This window comes from Lycium barbarum, chromosome 2 (genome assembly GCF_019175385.1).
Source record: "Lycium barbarum isolate Lr01 chromosome 2, ASM1917538v2, whole genome shotgun sequence".
Taxonomy (NCBI): domain Eukaryota; kingdom Viridiplantae; phylum Streptophyta; class Magnoliopsida; order Solanales; family Solanaceae; genus Lycium; species Lycium barbarum.
In genome coordinates this window covers 99,621,915-99,637,470 of record NC_083338.1, presented here as the reverse complement: position 1 = coordinate 99,637,470, position 15,556 = coordinate 99,621,915, and the positions used below count along the sequence as shown (strand labels likewise).

Sequence of the window (15,556 nt, the reverse complement as noted above, 5' to 3'; positions counted from 1 at the left end):
CCGTCCCTCGTGGTCGTCTTTAAGCTTAAGCAGAACCAGAAACTTAAGGCTACATGCATGGTGATTTACGACCACGGTTTACGGGCCGTAAATCACTTTACGGTTCCGTAAACCTGGTCGTATTTTACCATTTCTCGGCTGGGCAGAAAGCTGAAGCTTTTTGCATGGCAGTTTACGACTGCCAGTTTACGGACCGTATAGCAATTTACGGTTCGTATTTTGTGATTTACGACCACTGGGCAGTTGCAATTCTGCAACTTCCCATATTTCTTAGACTTCTCATTTTAATCACCCCCATCCATGCACATGCATTGCTCACCTTGTATCTCATCTTAACTTAGCCAACTTCCTCGTCTCACATCGGATACTTTCGAAATCTCGCCTAAGGTCATCAAATGTCGTATCTTGCTCATGGACATCATGCACTCATATTCATCACTAGTTCATTCTCTTGCGTACCAACGGAAAATTTTTCGAGGTGTAACATTCTCCTCCCCTTAAGAACATTCGTCCTCGAATGTTAAAGTCTCGGGGATTCTATAAAAATTTCGCCAGAGTTTCCCCTACATTATGGCACTGCCATCCTGCCACAACAGCCCATAATATCGATGCCACACAGGGCCACTACATAATAACATAAAAATTGGCCACACACGACCCAAAAGCATAAAAGAAAAACATGCATACCTTATGATCTTGACGTCTCATTTTGTACTTCTTCCAAGGGCTGAAATAGATGTGGGTATTTGGATCGCATACTCTCTTCTGCTTCCCACGTCATTTCCTCTCGATTGTTGCTCCTCCATAAGACCTTAACTGAGGCCGCTTCTTTGTTTCTAAGTCTCCGTACTTGCCTATCAAGTATGGCAATGGGTATCTCTTCATAAGTCAATTTCTCTGTTACTTGCACATCATTCACTGGGACGATCCTAGTAGGATCTCCAACACATTTCCGAAGCATCGAAACATGAAATACTGGATGAACTGACTCCAAGTATGGAGGTAGATTTAACTCATAGGCCACTTTTCCTATCTTGCGTACAATTTCGTATGGCCCAATATACCGGGGACTGAGCTTCCCCTTTTTGCCAAATCTCATTACGCCCTTCATCGGCGACACTTTCAAGAATACCCAATCTTTCACTTTGACGACTTTGAGCCGCTAGCAACCGATCTTGTATGAGCTTAACTTTCTCTATTGCTTGCTGGACCAAGTCTGGCCCTATCAACTTAGTTTCTCCGGTTTCAAACCACCCAATTGGGGATCTACACTTTCGCCCATATAGAGCTTCATACGGTGCCATTTGAATGCTGGAATGGTAACTATTATTGTAAGCAAATTCAATGAGTGGCAAATGATCATCCCAATTTCCTCCAAAATCTATCATACATGCTCGCAACATATCTTCAAGAGTCTGAATGGTACGTTCGGCCTGCCCATCGGTCTGTGGGTGAAACGCCGTGCTAAGGCGCACTTGGGTCCCTAAACCCTCTTGGAAAGACTCCCAAAACTTAGCTGTAAACTGAGTCCCTCTATCGGAGATAATAGATACCGGAACGCCATCGAGTCTCACTATTTCTTTATGATAAAGCTTGGCATAATCTTCTGCCATATAGGTCGTTCTGACCGGTAAGAAATGCGCTGACTTTGTGAGTCTATCCATGATCACCCATATAGAATCATATTTACGACGAGAATGGGGTAACCCTGTGATGAAGTCCATATTAACCACTTCCCACTTCCACGTCGGGATTTCTATAGCTTGCAACAAGCCACCCGGCTTTTGGTGCTCGATCTTCACTTGTTGGCAATTAGGACATTGAGCTACAAATTCTGCTACGTCTTTCTTCATCCCAATCCACCAATATATAGACTTAAGATCATGATACATTTTCGTCGCTCCGGGGTGAACGGAGTAACGGGAACAATGAGCTTCCCTCAATATTTGGTGACGTAGACCTACAACATCGGGAACACATAACCTGCCTCGACATCGGAGAACTCCGTCTTCCAAAATATCAAATGATGACTCCTCCTTCTAAGGGAGTGTATCTCTGTACTGCATTAGCATGGGATCCTCATATTGTCGCTCTTTTACTTCCGCTACTAGCGATGAAACTGCTGAATTCTGAATAGTAGCTCCGCTACTACCTGAGTCCACTACTCGGACTCCTAGGCTCGCTAACTGTTGATGCTCACGGGACATCTCTTTCTTTCCTGGTCGTACATCACTTAGACTTCCCATGGATCTGCGGCTAAGAGCGTCAGCCACAACGTTAGCCTTTCCGGGGTGATACAAGATATCAACATCATAATCCTTTAACAACTCCAACCATCGTCGTTGTCGCAAATTCAACTCTTTCTGCTTGAAGATATACTGAAGGTTCTTATGATCTGTATAAACATCCACATGGACACCATATAAATAATGTCACCATATCTTTAATGCATGGACCACTGCGGCTAATTCTAAATCGTGGATTGGATAGTTCTGTTCATGTTTCCGTAATTGTCTAGAAGCATACGCAATCACCTTACCATTTTGCATCAATACACAGCCTAGCCCGACGCCTGAAGCATCATAATAAATAACATATCCTTCCAATCCCTCTGGAAGTGTCAAGACTGGGGCTGAAGTCAATCGGTCTTTCAACTCTTGGAAACTACGCTCGCAAGCATCTGTCCATTGAAACTTAGCTGACTTCTGAGTCAACTTGGTGAGTGGCGCAGAAATAGAAGAAAAACCCTCAACAAATCTTGTGTAATAGCCTGCTAAGCCCAAAAAGCTATGAACCTCCGTAGGAGTCGTGGGCCTTGGCCAAGTCTTCACGGCCTCGATCTTTTGGCTATCCACTAGAATACCATCGACTGCAATGATATGGCCCAGAAATGATACCGAGTTCAACCAAAACTCACACTTGGAGAATTTTGCAAATAACTCTCAAGCTCGAAGAACTCCAAGGACAATTCACAAATGATCCACATGCTCGTCCTCGAATCTAGAATACACTAAGATGTCGTCGATGAATACAATTACAAATAGATCCAGAAAAGGTCTGAATACATTGTTCATTAGGTCCATAAACACTGTCGGGGCATTAGTTAACCCAAACGATATCACTCGAAACTCGAAGTGACTGTATCTTGTTCTGAAGGCCGTCTTAGGGATATCTCTTTCCCTGACTCTCACTTGATGATACCCAGACCTCAAATCAATCTTTGAAAACCACTTGGCACCTTGCAATTGATCAAATAAGTCATCGATCCTCGGGAGAGGATACTTGTTCTTAATCGTCACTTTATTCAATTGCCGATAATCGATGCACATTCTCAAGGAGCCATCTTTCTTTCGGACAAACAGTACGGGCGCTCCCCACGGGGACTAACTAGGCCTAATGAAGCCTTTTTCAAGCAAGTCTTTCAATTGCTCCTTCAACTCTTTCAACTCTGCGGGTGCCATTCTATAGGGAGGAATAGATATGGGTTTAGTGTCTGGCAACACATCAACCGCAAAATCGATCTCTCGCTCGAGAGGAAGGCCTGGAAGCTCTTCCGGGAACACATCCGGAAATTCGTTCACTACCGGAACTGACTGAAGAGTCAGCGACTCAGCTTCTACATCTTGAACTCGCACTAGGTGATAAATGAACCCTTTCGTGATCATCTTCCTTGCCTTTAGATAGGAAATAAACCTTCCTTTTGGTGATGCCGTATTTCCTTTCCATTCTAAGACTGGTTCTCTCAGAAATTGGAAACGAACCATCTTCATTCTACAATCAACATTGGCATAACAAGAAGCCAACCAATCCATGCCCATAATGACATCAAAATCTACCATCTCTAGCTCATGCAAATCAATCATGGTACGACGGTCACAAATCACGACTACACAACCTCTATACACTCGGCTAGCTATCACCGATTCGCCAACAGGCGTGGACACCTCAAAAGGTTTGATCGACTCCGGCTCGACTATAAATCAACCCGCAATGTATGGAGTAACATAAGACAATGTAGAGCCCGGATCAATCAAAGCATATACATCATGAGAGAATACCGATAATATACCTGTGACCACGTCAGGAGAAGACTCAAGATCTTGGCGTCCAGCCAAAGCATAAATACGGTGCTGAGAACCGCTAGTACTGGGAGCTCTGCCTCTACCTCTACCATGGCCGACTAGCGCATGTGAATCTGGCCCCGTAGGGCGTACAGATGCCGAAGATCCGGCTACCGACCCTGATAGCTGGGTCCTACCTCTACCATGCACTGAGGGACAATCACGCATAATATGGCCCGGTCGACCACATGAATATCAAACATCTGAACCCAATTGGCACTGACCCCAATGCGACTTCCCACACTGGGAACATCGTGGCACAGGCGGCCTTGACTGGCCTGAATCACCTCTGAACTGGGACCCTAAATAACTCTGACTCGGCCCTGAACGAACAGATCTATCAAGGCCTTGGCCTGAAAACCGTGGAGGTGGACTGGTCATGGAATAGCCCGAATGGCTGGAAAACTGCTGCCTGTGTCCGCCTCTGGACTCGCCCCTCGAACCCGAAGGTCTAGCCCTCTTGTTATGCCCCCTATCTTGCTCCCGTTCATATCTCCGCTGCTGTAAGTGTTCCGCTAATTCCTGAGCATGTGCCTGAATGCGTAAAATATCCATGCCATACTGAAGGGACGCAGTCAAGCATTTATCTATCAAGTGTGGCCTTAGGCCTTTCACAAATCGGTGCACCCGATCGCCCATATCTGCTACCATGGTCGAAGCATACCTAACCAAGGAGTTAAAGCGGAGACTATACTCTGGAGCACTCATGTTACCTTGCCTCAAATTCAAGAATTTATCGGCCCTAGCTCACCGAACTTCTGGAGGCATGTAATGACGGATAAAAGCATCGACAAACTCTTGCCATACCGGCGGAGGTGCATTGGCTCCCCGTGAAGCCATCCAAACCGTATACCACTGGATTGAGACGTCCCTCAATCTATACGACGCTAGCTCCACTGACTCGGTGTCTGAAGCATGTATCAATCGGAGCGTACTCAACATACCGTCAATGAAGTCCTGAGGATCCTCCTCCGGTTTCGACCCAAATAATTCCAGGGGTTTCAAAGCAATGAAGTCACGGGCCTTTGCACTAACAGCCCTGCCAGCTTGCCCAGCGCTTGGCCTCTGAGTCTGGGACGCAACCAACTGAGTCAACAAATTAATGGCCTCTCTCACATCTTGGCCCGAAGCATTCGGTGGAGGAGCTGGAGCTGGGGCTGAGGCTCCCACGTGCTCCTCGGTAATAGGCACTGTCTGGGAGGACTAAGATTGAGCCGCACTCTGGGACCCATCTTCCTCTACTACCGGTGGCGGTGCTCTTTCAGCCCGCTTTTCTGCCACCGTTTTGCCCTTTTGGGCTGCTGTAGCCTTTTTCTTTTTAGGCATCTCTGAAATACAAAACACACGATTTAGGAACAAGAATTTCTTACATCATAGCTCTATCGCACGATTCTTATGAAGAAAGAAGGTCATTTATTCCTAAAATGTCTGCAGCTTCATGTTTATAAGTGTGGCGCGCAACACACCCATAACCAAGACTCTACTAGACACGGCTCGTAGACACATCCTAGGACTGAACTGCTCTGATTCCACCTTTGTCACGACCCGGCTAGGGGGCATCATTATTATTATTATCCTCATCACTATCATCATCATTATTGCTACATCCATATCTTAGGCTTACTCGTCATATGAGGGGCGTAGTACATGTTAAGGATCGTGAGCTTATGAGCTCGGAATGTCAAGCACTTGAATACAACATACTCATATAGAGGAATTAGAAATTTGGCCAAGAACCATGCCTTATGAAAGAAGGGTTAGCCATACATACCTTTTCGTCGGACTATTCTACATTTGCACGTTTCTTTCCAATGCTAGCGTCTTGTCACACCCCGACTTTACTAGTGTGTGATGGGCACCCGACCCCATATCTGGAGCCGAGCGAACCCGCTGACTTTTGTTACATACTTAACTTCCTTAGACTCTTATATCAATAAAAAAATGGAAAACATAGTAAAACTTTCAAGAGATTTTTTTTTCCATCGTACTCAAGTAAAACAGAATCTGCAATCACATGGACTTTATGATATAGCATATTATCGACACTCTATACCCACGACTCTGCCTGCAAAGTCTCTAACATCAAACAAACATCATGGCTCAAATACTCTGACTCGGCAGCACTCCTGAACAAGTGGAGCCTGCCAACTCTGCTGGAACATCTTCTATAACGGCTTTAATACGTCTGGGTGTACCTGCGCGGCATGAACGCAGCCCCAGAATAAGAGGGGTCAGTACGAGTAATGTACTGAGTATGTAAGGCATGAATAGTGACATAATAAAGGAATATACAGTATGAATAATAACGGAATAGACATATGGAGCTTATCTTGGGACAGAAGTAACCTGTACATATGAATGACGTTCAGGCAGATGCCATGCATGCTTAGTCCCTTTTTCAGAAAAACAGTACTTCTTATTTACATGTACAGGAAACAGAACATTTCATAAAACGGTGTCCTTTATTTACATCCACAGACGCCGAGTACATCGGCTCTCCCACCCCCCTCCCCAACAGTGTCCCAACATATTATATATATATCACATATACAGACGCCGTATCCGGCTCTCCCATATCCCGCGTCCGGGCATCCCGCGTCCGGGACGAAATCCAGCTGAATCAGGTGGTGATATAACAGTGGCCCTTCCCCTTTTTCCCCATATACATATACATATACATATTCACATTCATATAGATATGTCATACCATTGGCATGCATGAGAGCTCAAAGAAAGTCATGTGTCCATCGGAGTGACGGAAGGTCGGTAGCCTCCGATTACATTATGGAACAACCATAGTCGCTTTGTCTCACCTTGAAGGAACGAGTATTGTGAGGCGAGACTACCAATGAATAGTGTCATTATGAGGAAAACATCAAATAGGGTCATAGGGTACAGTTTCATATACCTAGGACCTTTAGAGTAGTCATTACCTGTAATAGAGTTGAGATATCAAGAATTAATTTAACGTTTCCATATTTTCCTTTTCATAGCAGAACATTTTGCCAACACATCTACCGTAGGCATTTTCTCGTCTTGGACTACATCGTTATCATTATAAGATCATATTCATCGTCTTAGTCATGGAATCATCTTTGTCATACTTATCATAGACATATTCCCTTTCTTAACATCATCATTATCATTGTCATCATAGAAGTATCCTCGTTAGCCTAGTTACAGTACTTGTCACTCGGTGAACGGGATAAGGATCAACAGTTTTCTTTGGATTCTGCTTCAAAATAGATCAAACGGAACAATAAGGAAAATCCGGGGACCATGGGCCCACCTCGGGTCAAATGAGGCGGCGTACCAAATTTACATATGTTACATGTCATGGCGTTACTTGTGAGGGTTTTAGTGTAGTCGGGTCCTATTTATGCGGGTTCTAGAGGTTTAGGAAATTCTTCCAACATTTTGCACACTTTTTAGTTCAATTCTACTGATTGAAAAAGAGAAAACTTTAGGCGCGGATTCCGGAGGGTAGAGTTATTCCCGAGGCTCATATCCAACATATTCCGTCTAAGACATGCCATAGAAAGAAGGGTGAAGCCTTACATACCTTTTCTGCTTCTTATGCGACTCCAAATTCACGTTCCAAATCCGCCAAAATCTACAAATTGGTCATGTTTACCAAAACTTGATTAGAGCCTTTAGAAGTTGATTCTTTAAAGTAACACTTTGTTTGCCGAAATTTCGGCAGCATTTCCCCTGTAAATGCACCATCCCCGAGAATACGGCTCGGCCCCAAATCAACAACAACAATCCATGAATTTGACCCGGCCACAATATCAACAACAATATTACCCATCATAATAGCAATATCGACAAGTAATTCAAAACGTCCAAACCAACACCCAACCTTACCCGAAACCTTTCAACTTAATGAATACAACAACAATGCAAACAATTATTCTAGCAATACTTCGATATCAAATTCAATTCACACAATATTTCGAGCAACTCAAACAAGGCTTCAACTCACCCGAAATTGCCTCCCAACCCGAGAGCTACACAAAACACATTCTTTTCCTCAAAATTCATAACTTACACCATCACCCCACAGCTTAACAATACAATTCTCCTAAATACAAAAAATTTATAAAATTCACATAAATTTCCAAATCATCCCATAACCAACATAACATTATTTTAAGTCATTAAACTTACACTTCTCGTTATAGAATCCATAACGACGACATCTAAAATGTCAAACAACATCAAGTTACCATAAATTTCCAAACCTTATTCCATTCGGCCACAACACAATCCATAGGTTTTCATGAATTTCCATTCTTTTCTACACATTACAACACATTACAACAACACATAATCATGCTAAATACATTAAATTCGCTATTCCTACACATTACACCCAACACACGGCCAAACTTGAACATGCAATACTTCATGAATTTCCATCATTTCCATATTCAACAACATGCACAAACCATTTATAACATATAAAAGAGATGAAACCTTACCTTTTTTTTCTTCAACTTCCCACTTGGTTTAGGGTTGGTATATGACATCAAAAAGTCTTCTACTTGCTTCAACAATTACTCCATGTTGATGAGGACCTTCCATTTGGGGGAAATACTAGAAGAAAATAATTTATTTTGATCAATTTCCATGGCTCCATTTGGCCACCCTTGGCCGAAATCCCCCCTCTCTTCATCCCTTCTTCATTCATTTTTTCCAAGTCTTCTTTTCTTGTGAGAATATGACTAATGATCATATATATATATATATATATATATATATATATCATGTGAGGGGCACATGCCCTCTTTCTCTAGAATTCTTTAGGAATTTCTTCCTTTTTTCTTGAATTTTTCCCATATTGGTCAAAGAAGACTAATTGTCTTCTTATGAAAGCTTTGGCCCCATGTGTTTTTATTATTTACAATTAGCCCCCACTTAATATGAAATAACCACATGCCTCCCTTTCTTTCTTTGCCTAGAGTTTTCCTCCATTTTCTTGAAATTTTCTTAAATAAAAGGATGACCACTTAGCTTATCTCATAAGCTTTATCCATATGTCTTATTTTTATTTTGTCCACCATTTATCTATGTATATACACTTAAGCCCCTCGACTTTCCTCAATATTACCATTAACCATTTTGCAATATCTCCTTTTTGCCCTTAACCTTTCTCAATATTTCCATACTACCAATGTTCATAAATAATATTTATAACCAACTTGTGCATTAAAATAATTTTCGAAAATGGTCTCGCCCTTAACTTTCCACGACGACTTTGGAATTTCCAAACGTACAATATACGGGCTATAACACGTCTATACCTTCATTAATATCATAACAATGGCCATTAGTCATTCACATCATCCACATTATCTAGATTTCTCAATTTGCTTCTAATTCTCCCATATTTATGGTCATGACCTCCAACTTCGTCCATTCGTCTAAATTGTCGAGTTCATGATCTTAGTACCATTTATAATACATTCATATCGTAACACAACAACATTCATAATTCAATTCAAACTATTCCTCAAAATGTCATTATTCACCATTCATGACCTAGTTGACCACATTTTCTACAATCCATGTATTTTAATTCTCCAATACCTTAAACATCATGTAAAAATCATGAATCTAACCTTAGAAGTTGTAGGAACAAGCTTTGGTTGATAATACCCCACTTTGAGTCAAACCATAGTTTTTCTCCATTTGCATTTCTTGACTTGAATGGTATTTAATGGCTTGCTTACACTTGATTCAGTTGTTTCTGTTGTTGGTGACTTATAATCCTTGAAAACTTATGAAATAAATGTAGAGAGATGATTCTAGAGAGAAGTGGTGTAATGTGGAAATGAAATAAAAAAAGTCTTGATCCTCATATTTAATGAATTGAAAAATCTGTGTTGGGTGAACAATGGTCGTCCATGGAGGTTTACGGTCCGTATTTCAGTTTACGGACCGTCCCTCTTGGTCGTCTTTGAGCTTATGCAGAACCAGATACTTAAGGCTGCATGCATGGTGATTTACGACCACGGTTTACGGGCCGTAAATCACTTTACGGTCCGTAAACCTGGTCGTATTTTACCATTTCTCGGCTGGGCAGAAAGCTGAAGCTTTTTGCATGGAAGTTTACGACTGCCAGTTTACGGACCGTATAGCAATTTACGGTCCGTATTTTGCGATTTACGACCACTGGGCAGTTGCAATTCTGCAACTTCCCATATTTCTTAGACTTCTCATTTTAATCACCCCCGTCCATGCACATGCATTGCTCACCTTGTATCTCATCTTAACTTAGCCAACTTCCTCGTCTCACATCGGATACTTTCGAAATCTCGCCTAAGGTCATCAAACGTCGTATCTTGCTCATGGACATCATGCACTCATATTCATCACTAGTTCATTCTCTTGCGTACCAACGGAAAATTTTCCGAGGTGTAACATATATATATGTGGAACAAAAAGTCCCAGTGCCTCAGGGTCGACGAGAGGGTCGACAGCTCGTAAACACGTCGACGACCGTCAACCTGCGTCGTCATTCTGCCACCCTAGATTCAGGGGCCTCGTTATGTCGATGGCGGGAAGGGACGCCACGTCGCCACGTCGACGGACCGACCCTCTGCCCGTGAAAGTGGACCGATTTTCTGGTTCCCTGAGTTGCTCCGGTTCGATTCTTTTAGCTTTAATCTTATCGTATTTCAAGAAACATATTGTACTTTGGTATGCGTGAGACAAGACACTTAATATCTCGTAAATTAGATAGAATCTCCGTACTAAGGGTATACACAACTAGGAAGCCAGAGACTTTCTTACGATGAAATCGAGAGGCGTAAAACTTCTGGACTGTTTTAAAGCATGAAGTTGATATGTTGTTGAAGGATTTCCCTTGTATTCAGATAGTTTATGATGTTTTTGTTTTGTTGTTGTTGTTATAGTTGAAGAGTGTATAGAGACATTGTAAATAAGTATATATTGGGCTGGTTTGTGCATATTCCTGTGTTGTTTGTAATTTGGATCCAAGAGGAAGGGAAAGAAGGTTGCAGTTGTTATTGTTGATCTTGTTGGTTGAGTTGTCGTAGTTAAGAAATAGGGGAAATTTTGTCCGATTCATTTTAGAGACGAGTTATCGTTTGATTTACGTCGTATACTACGATCCCTAAGTTAATAAATGTATACCTTTGTTATAGGGTTGGCGTGCTAGTTGAGAGGATATTGTTGTTGGTTCATATTGGCAACACGAGGTATGTAATTGATATCCTTTATTTCTTTGCATGATCCCGTAACTAGTAAGAGCTTGACAAATCATATGAAGAGAAAATTATCGACTAGATCTTGTCTTAGTGATCTAAAGTTTCCCCAGTGTCTGTACTATATCTCCTGAGGGATTCTTATCCACTCCATGTTCTTCCTTGATGTTAGAAAGAGAAAGAGAGATATTCCAATGTCATTATGCATTCAATTATGTTCATGATATACAACATCATATACGTACATTTTCTTTAGGCTGGCTACTTGGTCAGTGAGATATTATTATTTCCTGGCCTAAGGTCAGTGAGATTTTATATTTTCCTGGCCTTACGATCACCAAGATTTTATAGTTGCCGGGTCACTTGGTTAATGAAAGATATACCGAGCCCTATATGTGGCCTGCTATCTATGATATTATTGTATTGCATTGATATGAGTTGGATCCGGTGAGTATGTTCTAGGGCATTCTCTGGCCTCCACATTATTATGGTTTTCAGTTCAGTTTCAATTTTCAGTTACTCTATTGCCTTACATACTCAGTACATTATTTCGTACTGACGTCCCTTTTGCCCGGGGGGGGGGGGGGGGGAGGGGGTTGCAATCATGCCTACAGGTTCTGATAGATAGCCGGATAGGCCTCCCAAGTAGGCAGGACCAGACATCAGCTGATAAGATTCAACCTAAGGAATCTCTACGTTGTAAATCCGTGAAGTCTTCTCTCCAATCTCCTCCAAGGCATCCTTTTTCATGAACAAGGCTTGCAACTCTTGAAGTTCTCTTGCTTGACTTCTAGTGAAAGGCCTTGTGCTTGTTGGGTTCATATCATCCTCCCCTTCTTGGAGAAGATTCGTCCTCGAATCTAAGGGCATACCTACAACACAAGAGGAAACATCACTCACATTGAAAACATTATGAACATTATACTCACTTGGCAAGTCAATCTTGTAGGCATTGTCATTGATCTTTTCAAGCACTTTGAATGGTCCATCTCCCCTTGGACTCAATTTTCCTTTTCGCATTTGCGGGAACCTTTCTTTTCGGAAGTGAACCCAAACCCAATCATCGGGTTGGAAGTCCACCTTTCTTCTCCCATGATTTTGTCTCTTGGATACCTTGGTGTTGACCTTGTCAATGCTCTCCTTTACCTTGGCATGGATTTTCATCATTTCGGTCGCCCTTTGATTTGCATCTAAACTCACAACAACATCACTAGCCAAAGGGGTTAAGGTTAAAGGAATCAAAGGATTAAAGCCATAACATACTTCAAATGGAGTCATGCCAATAGAGGAATGGAGGGACCGATTGTAAGCAAACTCAATCAAAGGTGTAACGGTCCTCCCAAGAAGTGGGCTTTCCTCTAATCATACTTCTAAGCATACTCCCTAAAGTCCTATTCACTACTTCGGTTTGACCATACGTTTGAGGGTGGCAAGAAGTAGAGAACATGAGCTTAGTGCCAAGTGTACCCCAAAGACTCTTCCAAAAGTGACTAAGAAACTTGGAATCCCTATCACTAACAATAGTGCGGGTAACTCCATGTAACTTAAGAACGTGATTCACAAACAAGGATTCTACATGAGATGCATCATCACCTTTATGGCATGGTATAAAATGAGATATTTTTGAGAACCTATCTACCACAACAAAATTGCTATCATGACCACTTTTGGTTCTTGGAAGACCCAACACAAAATCCATAGAAATGTCTATCCAAGGACCAATAGGAGTAGGAAGGGGAGTATACATACCTTGGGGCCTAGTCTTGGACTTGGCTTGCTTGCACTCCAAACATTGACCACATAGCTTTTCAACATCATGTCGCATCATGGGCCAATAGAATTGCTCACCCAAAATGTCAAGTGTCTTAGCCACTCCAAAATGGCCCATCATTCCACCACTATGTGTTTCCTTGACGAACAACTCTCTCCATGAGCTCATTGGAACACAAACTCTACCATCCTTGAATAGGAACCCATCAACAAGTTGGAACCTATCAACCCTCCTCCCTTGGGTCAACTCCTCACAAATCGCCTTAAAGTCGGGATCTTGAGAATAGAATCCATTAAGGCTTTAAGATCCCATCATTCTAAAAGTGATAGTGTTTAACAAGACATACCTTCTAGATAATGCATCCGCCACCACATTGTCCTTCCCCTTTTTGTAATGGATCACATAAGGGAAAGCTTCAATCAATTCTACCCATTTCGCATGTCTCTTGTTGAGCTTGGATTGGCTCTTCAAATGTTTCAAGGATTCCTGATCCGATCGTATGACAAACCCTTTATGCCAGAAATAATGTTGCCAATGGGTCAAGACCCTCACAAGTGCATACAACTCCTTGTCATAAGTAGAGTAGTTCAATGACGCCAGTTTTAGCTTTTCACTAGAGTAAGCCAATGGCTTGCCTTCTTGCATCAAATACTCCACCTATGCCAACCCCGAAAGCATCACACTCAACTTCAAAAGTTTTCTCAAAATTGGGTAATTGCAACAATGGTGACGCAGCATGGATTTCAATTCTCGAAACGCCTTCTCTTGCTCATCTCCCCAAACAAAAGGAACATCTTTCTTGATCAATTCGGTTAAGGGATAGGCAATTGTACTAAACCCCTTTACAAACCTTCAATAGAAACTTGTCAGCCCATGGAAACTCCTCACATCGGTTGCATTTTTAGGAGTTGGCCAAGTTCTAATAGACTCCACGTTTTCTTCGTCAACCTCCACACCATTTGCACTCACCACAAAACCCAAGAACACCAGTTTATCAACACAAAAAGCACATTTCTTGATGTTAGCAAACAACCTCTCACGCAACAAGACATCAAATACTTGCCTCAAATGGCCTACATGCTCCTCAATTGATTTGCTATACACAAGGATGTCATCAAAATAAACAACCACAAACTTGTTGATAAAGTGTTTCAAGACATGTTTCATCAACCTCATAAATGTGCTAGGTGCATTGGTTAGTCCGAATGGCATGACAAGCCACTCATAGTGTCCAAAATTGGTTTTGAAGGCCGTTTTCCACTCATCACTGGGGCTCATTCAAATTTAGTGATAGCCACTTCTAAGATCAATCTTTGAAAACACACTTGAGCCACAAAGCTCATCTAACATATCATCAAGCCTCGGAATGGGATGGCGATACTTTACCGTGATTTTGTTGACGGCTCTACAATCAATGCACATCCTCCAAGTGCCATCTTTCTTTGGAACAAGAATCACCATAATGGCACACGGGCTAAGACTCTCTTTCACTAGCCCCTTTTTAAGAAGTTCATCCACTTGCCTTTGCAATTCTTTTGTTTTTTAGGGATTGCTCCTACAAGGCTGTTTGTTGGGAATTTGGGAACCCGATACAAAGTCAATTTGGTGCTCAATACCTCTCAAAGGAGGTAAGCCGTCGGGCATTTCTTCTGGGAACAATGTTTCATATTCCTGCAAAAGAGAAGATATCCTACTAGGCAAAGTGCTAGCAGCTTGGTTAGCATTTAAGAGAAGGTCCTTGTTGACAAGACACACCATGAAATGTCCCTCATCAACCCCTTTTAAGCAATTACTTGGTTTGGCCAACAAACATTTCTTGGAACCATCTTGAGATGTTTCCTCTCCACTTATGACCAACAAAGTCTCCCTCTCAATCTTCTCCTTTTTTCCTCTTTGATACTTCTCCCGAAGCTCCCTCATCACTCTATAATCCTCACTCACTCGGTAAAGGGTTAGTGGGTTAAGAATGTACTTCTTTCCCTTGACCACAAATGAGTACTTGTTAGTTCTCCCACTATGCTGGGCATCAACATCAAATTGCCAAGGTCTTCGAAGCAATAGATGGCAAGCTTGCATGGGTACCACATCACACGAAATCTCATCTTGGTACATGCCAATGCTAAATTTGATCACGGCTTGCTTGTTGACCCTTATTTCACCACATTAATTAAACCATTGGAGTTTATAGGGATTAGTGTTCTTGCAGGTGGGGAATTTCATACTTTCAACTAAAAATTGACTAACGACATTCGTGCAACTCCCACCATCAATGATTAATGAGCACACTTTATCCACAATTTTACACCGTGCATGAAACAAGTTCTCCCTTTGGTCACTCTCTTTCCTAGCTAGAGCCCCCATGGCTCTTCTAGCCACAATATCATGATTCAAGGCTTGTTCATACCTTATCTCAACCTTTTCATCGGAATCAC

General features: G+C 42.0%; 1 protein-coding gene across 1 annotated transcript; it reads right to left on the bottom strand.

Moving 5' to 3' along the window:
- Window positions 1-14,666: 14,666 nt before the first annotated feature.
- Window positions 14,667-15,236, bottom strand: LOC132628709 (uncharacterized). The gene has a single exon (XM_060344474.1). It carries the CDS (start codon window positions 15,234-15,236, stop codon window positions 14,667-14,669), a length of 570 nt encoding a protein of 189 aa, XP_060200457.1.
- Between the last annotated feature and the right edge of the window lie 320 nt (window positions 15,237-15,556).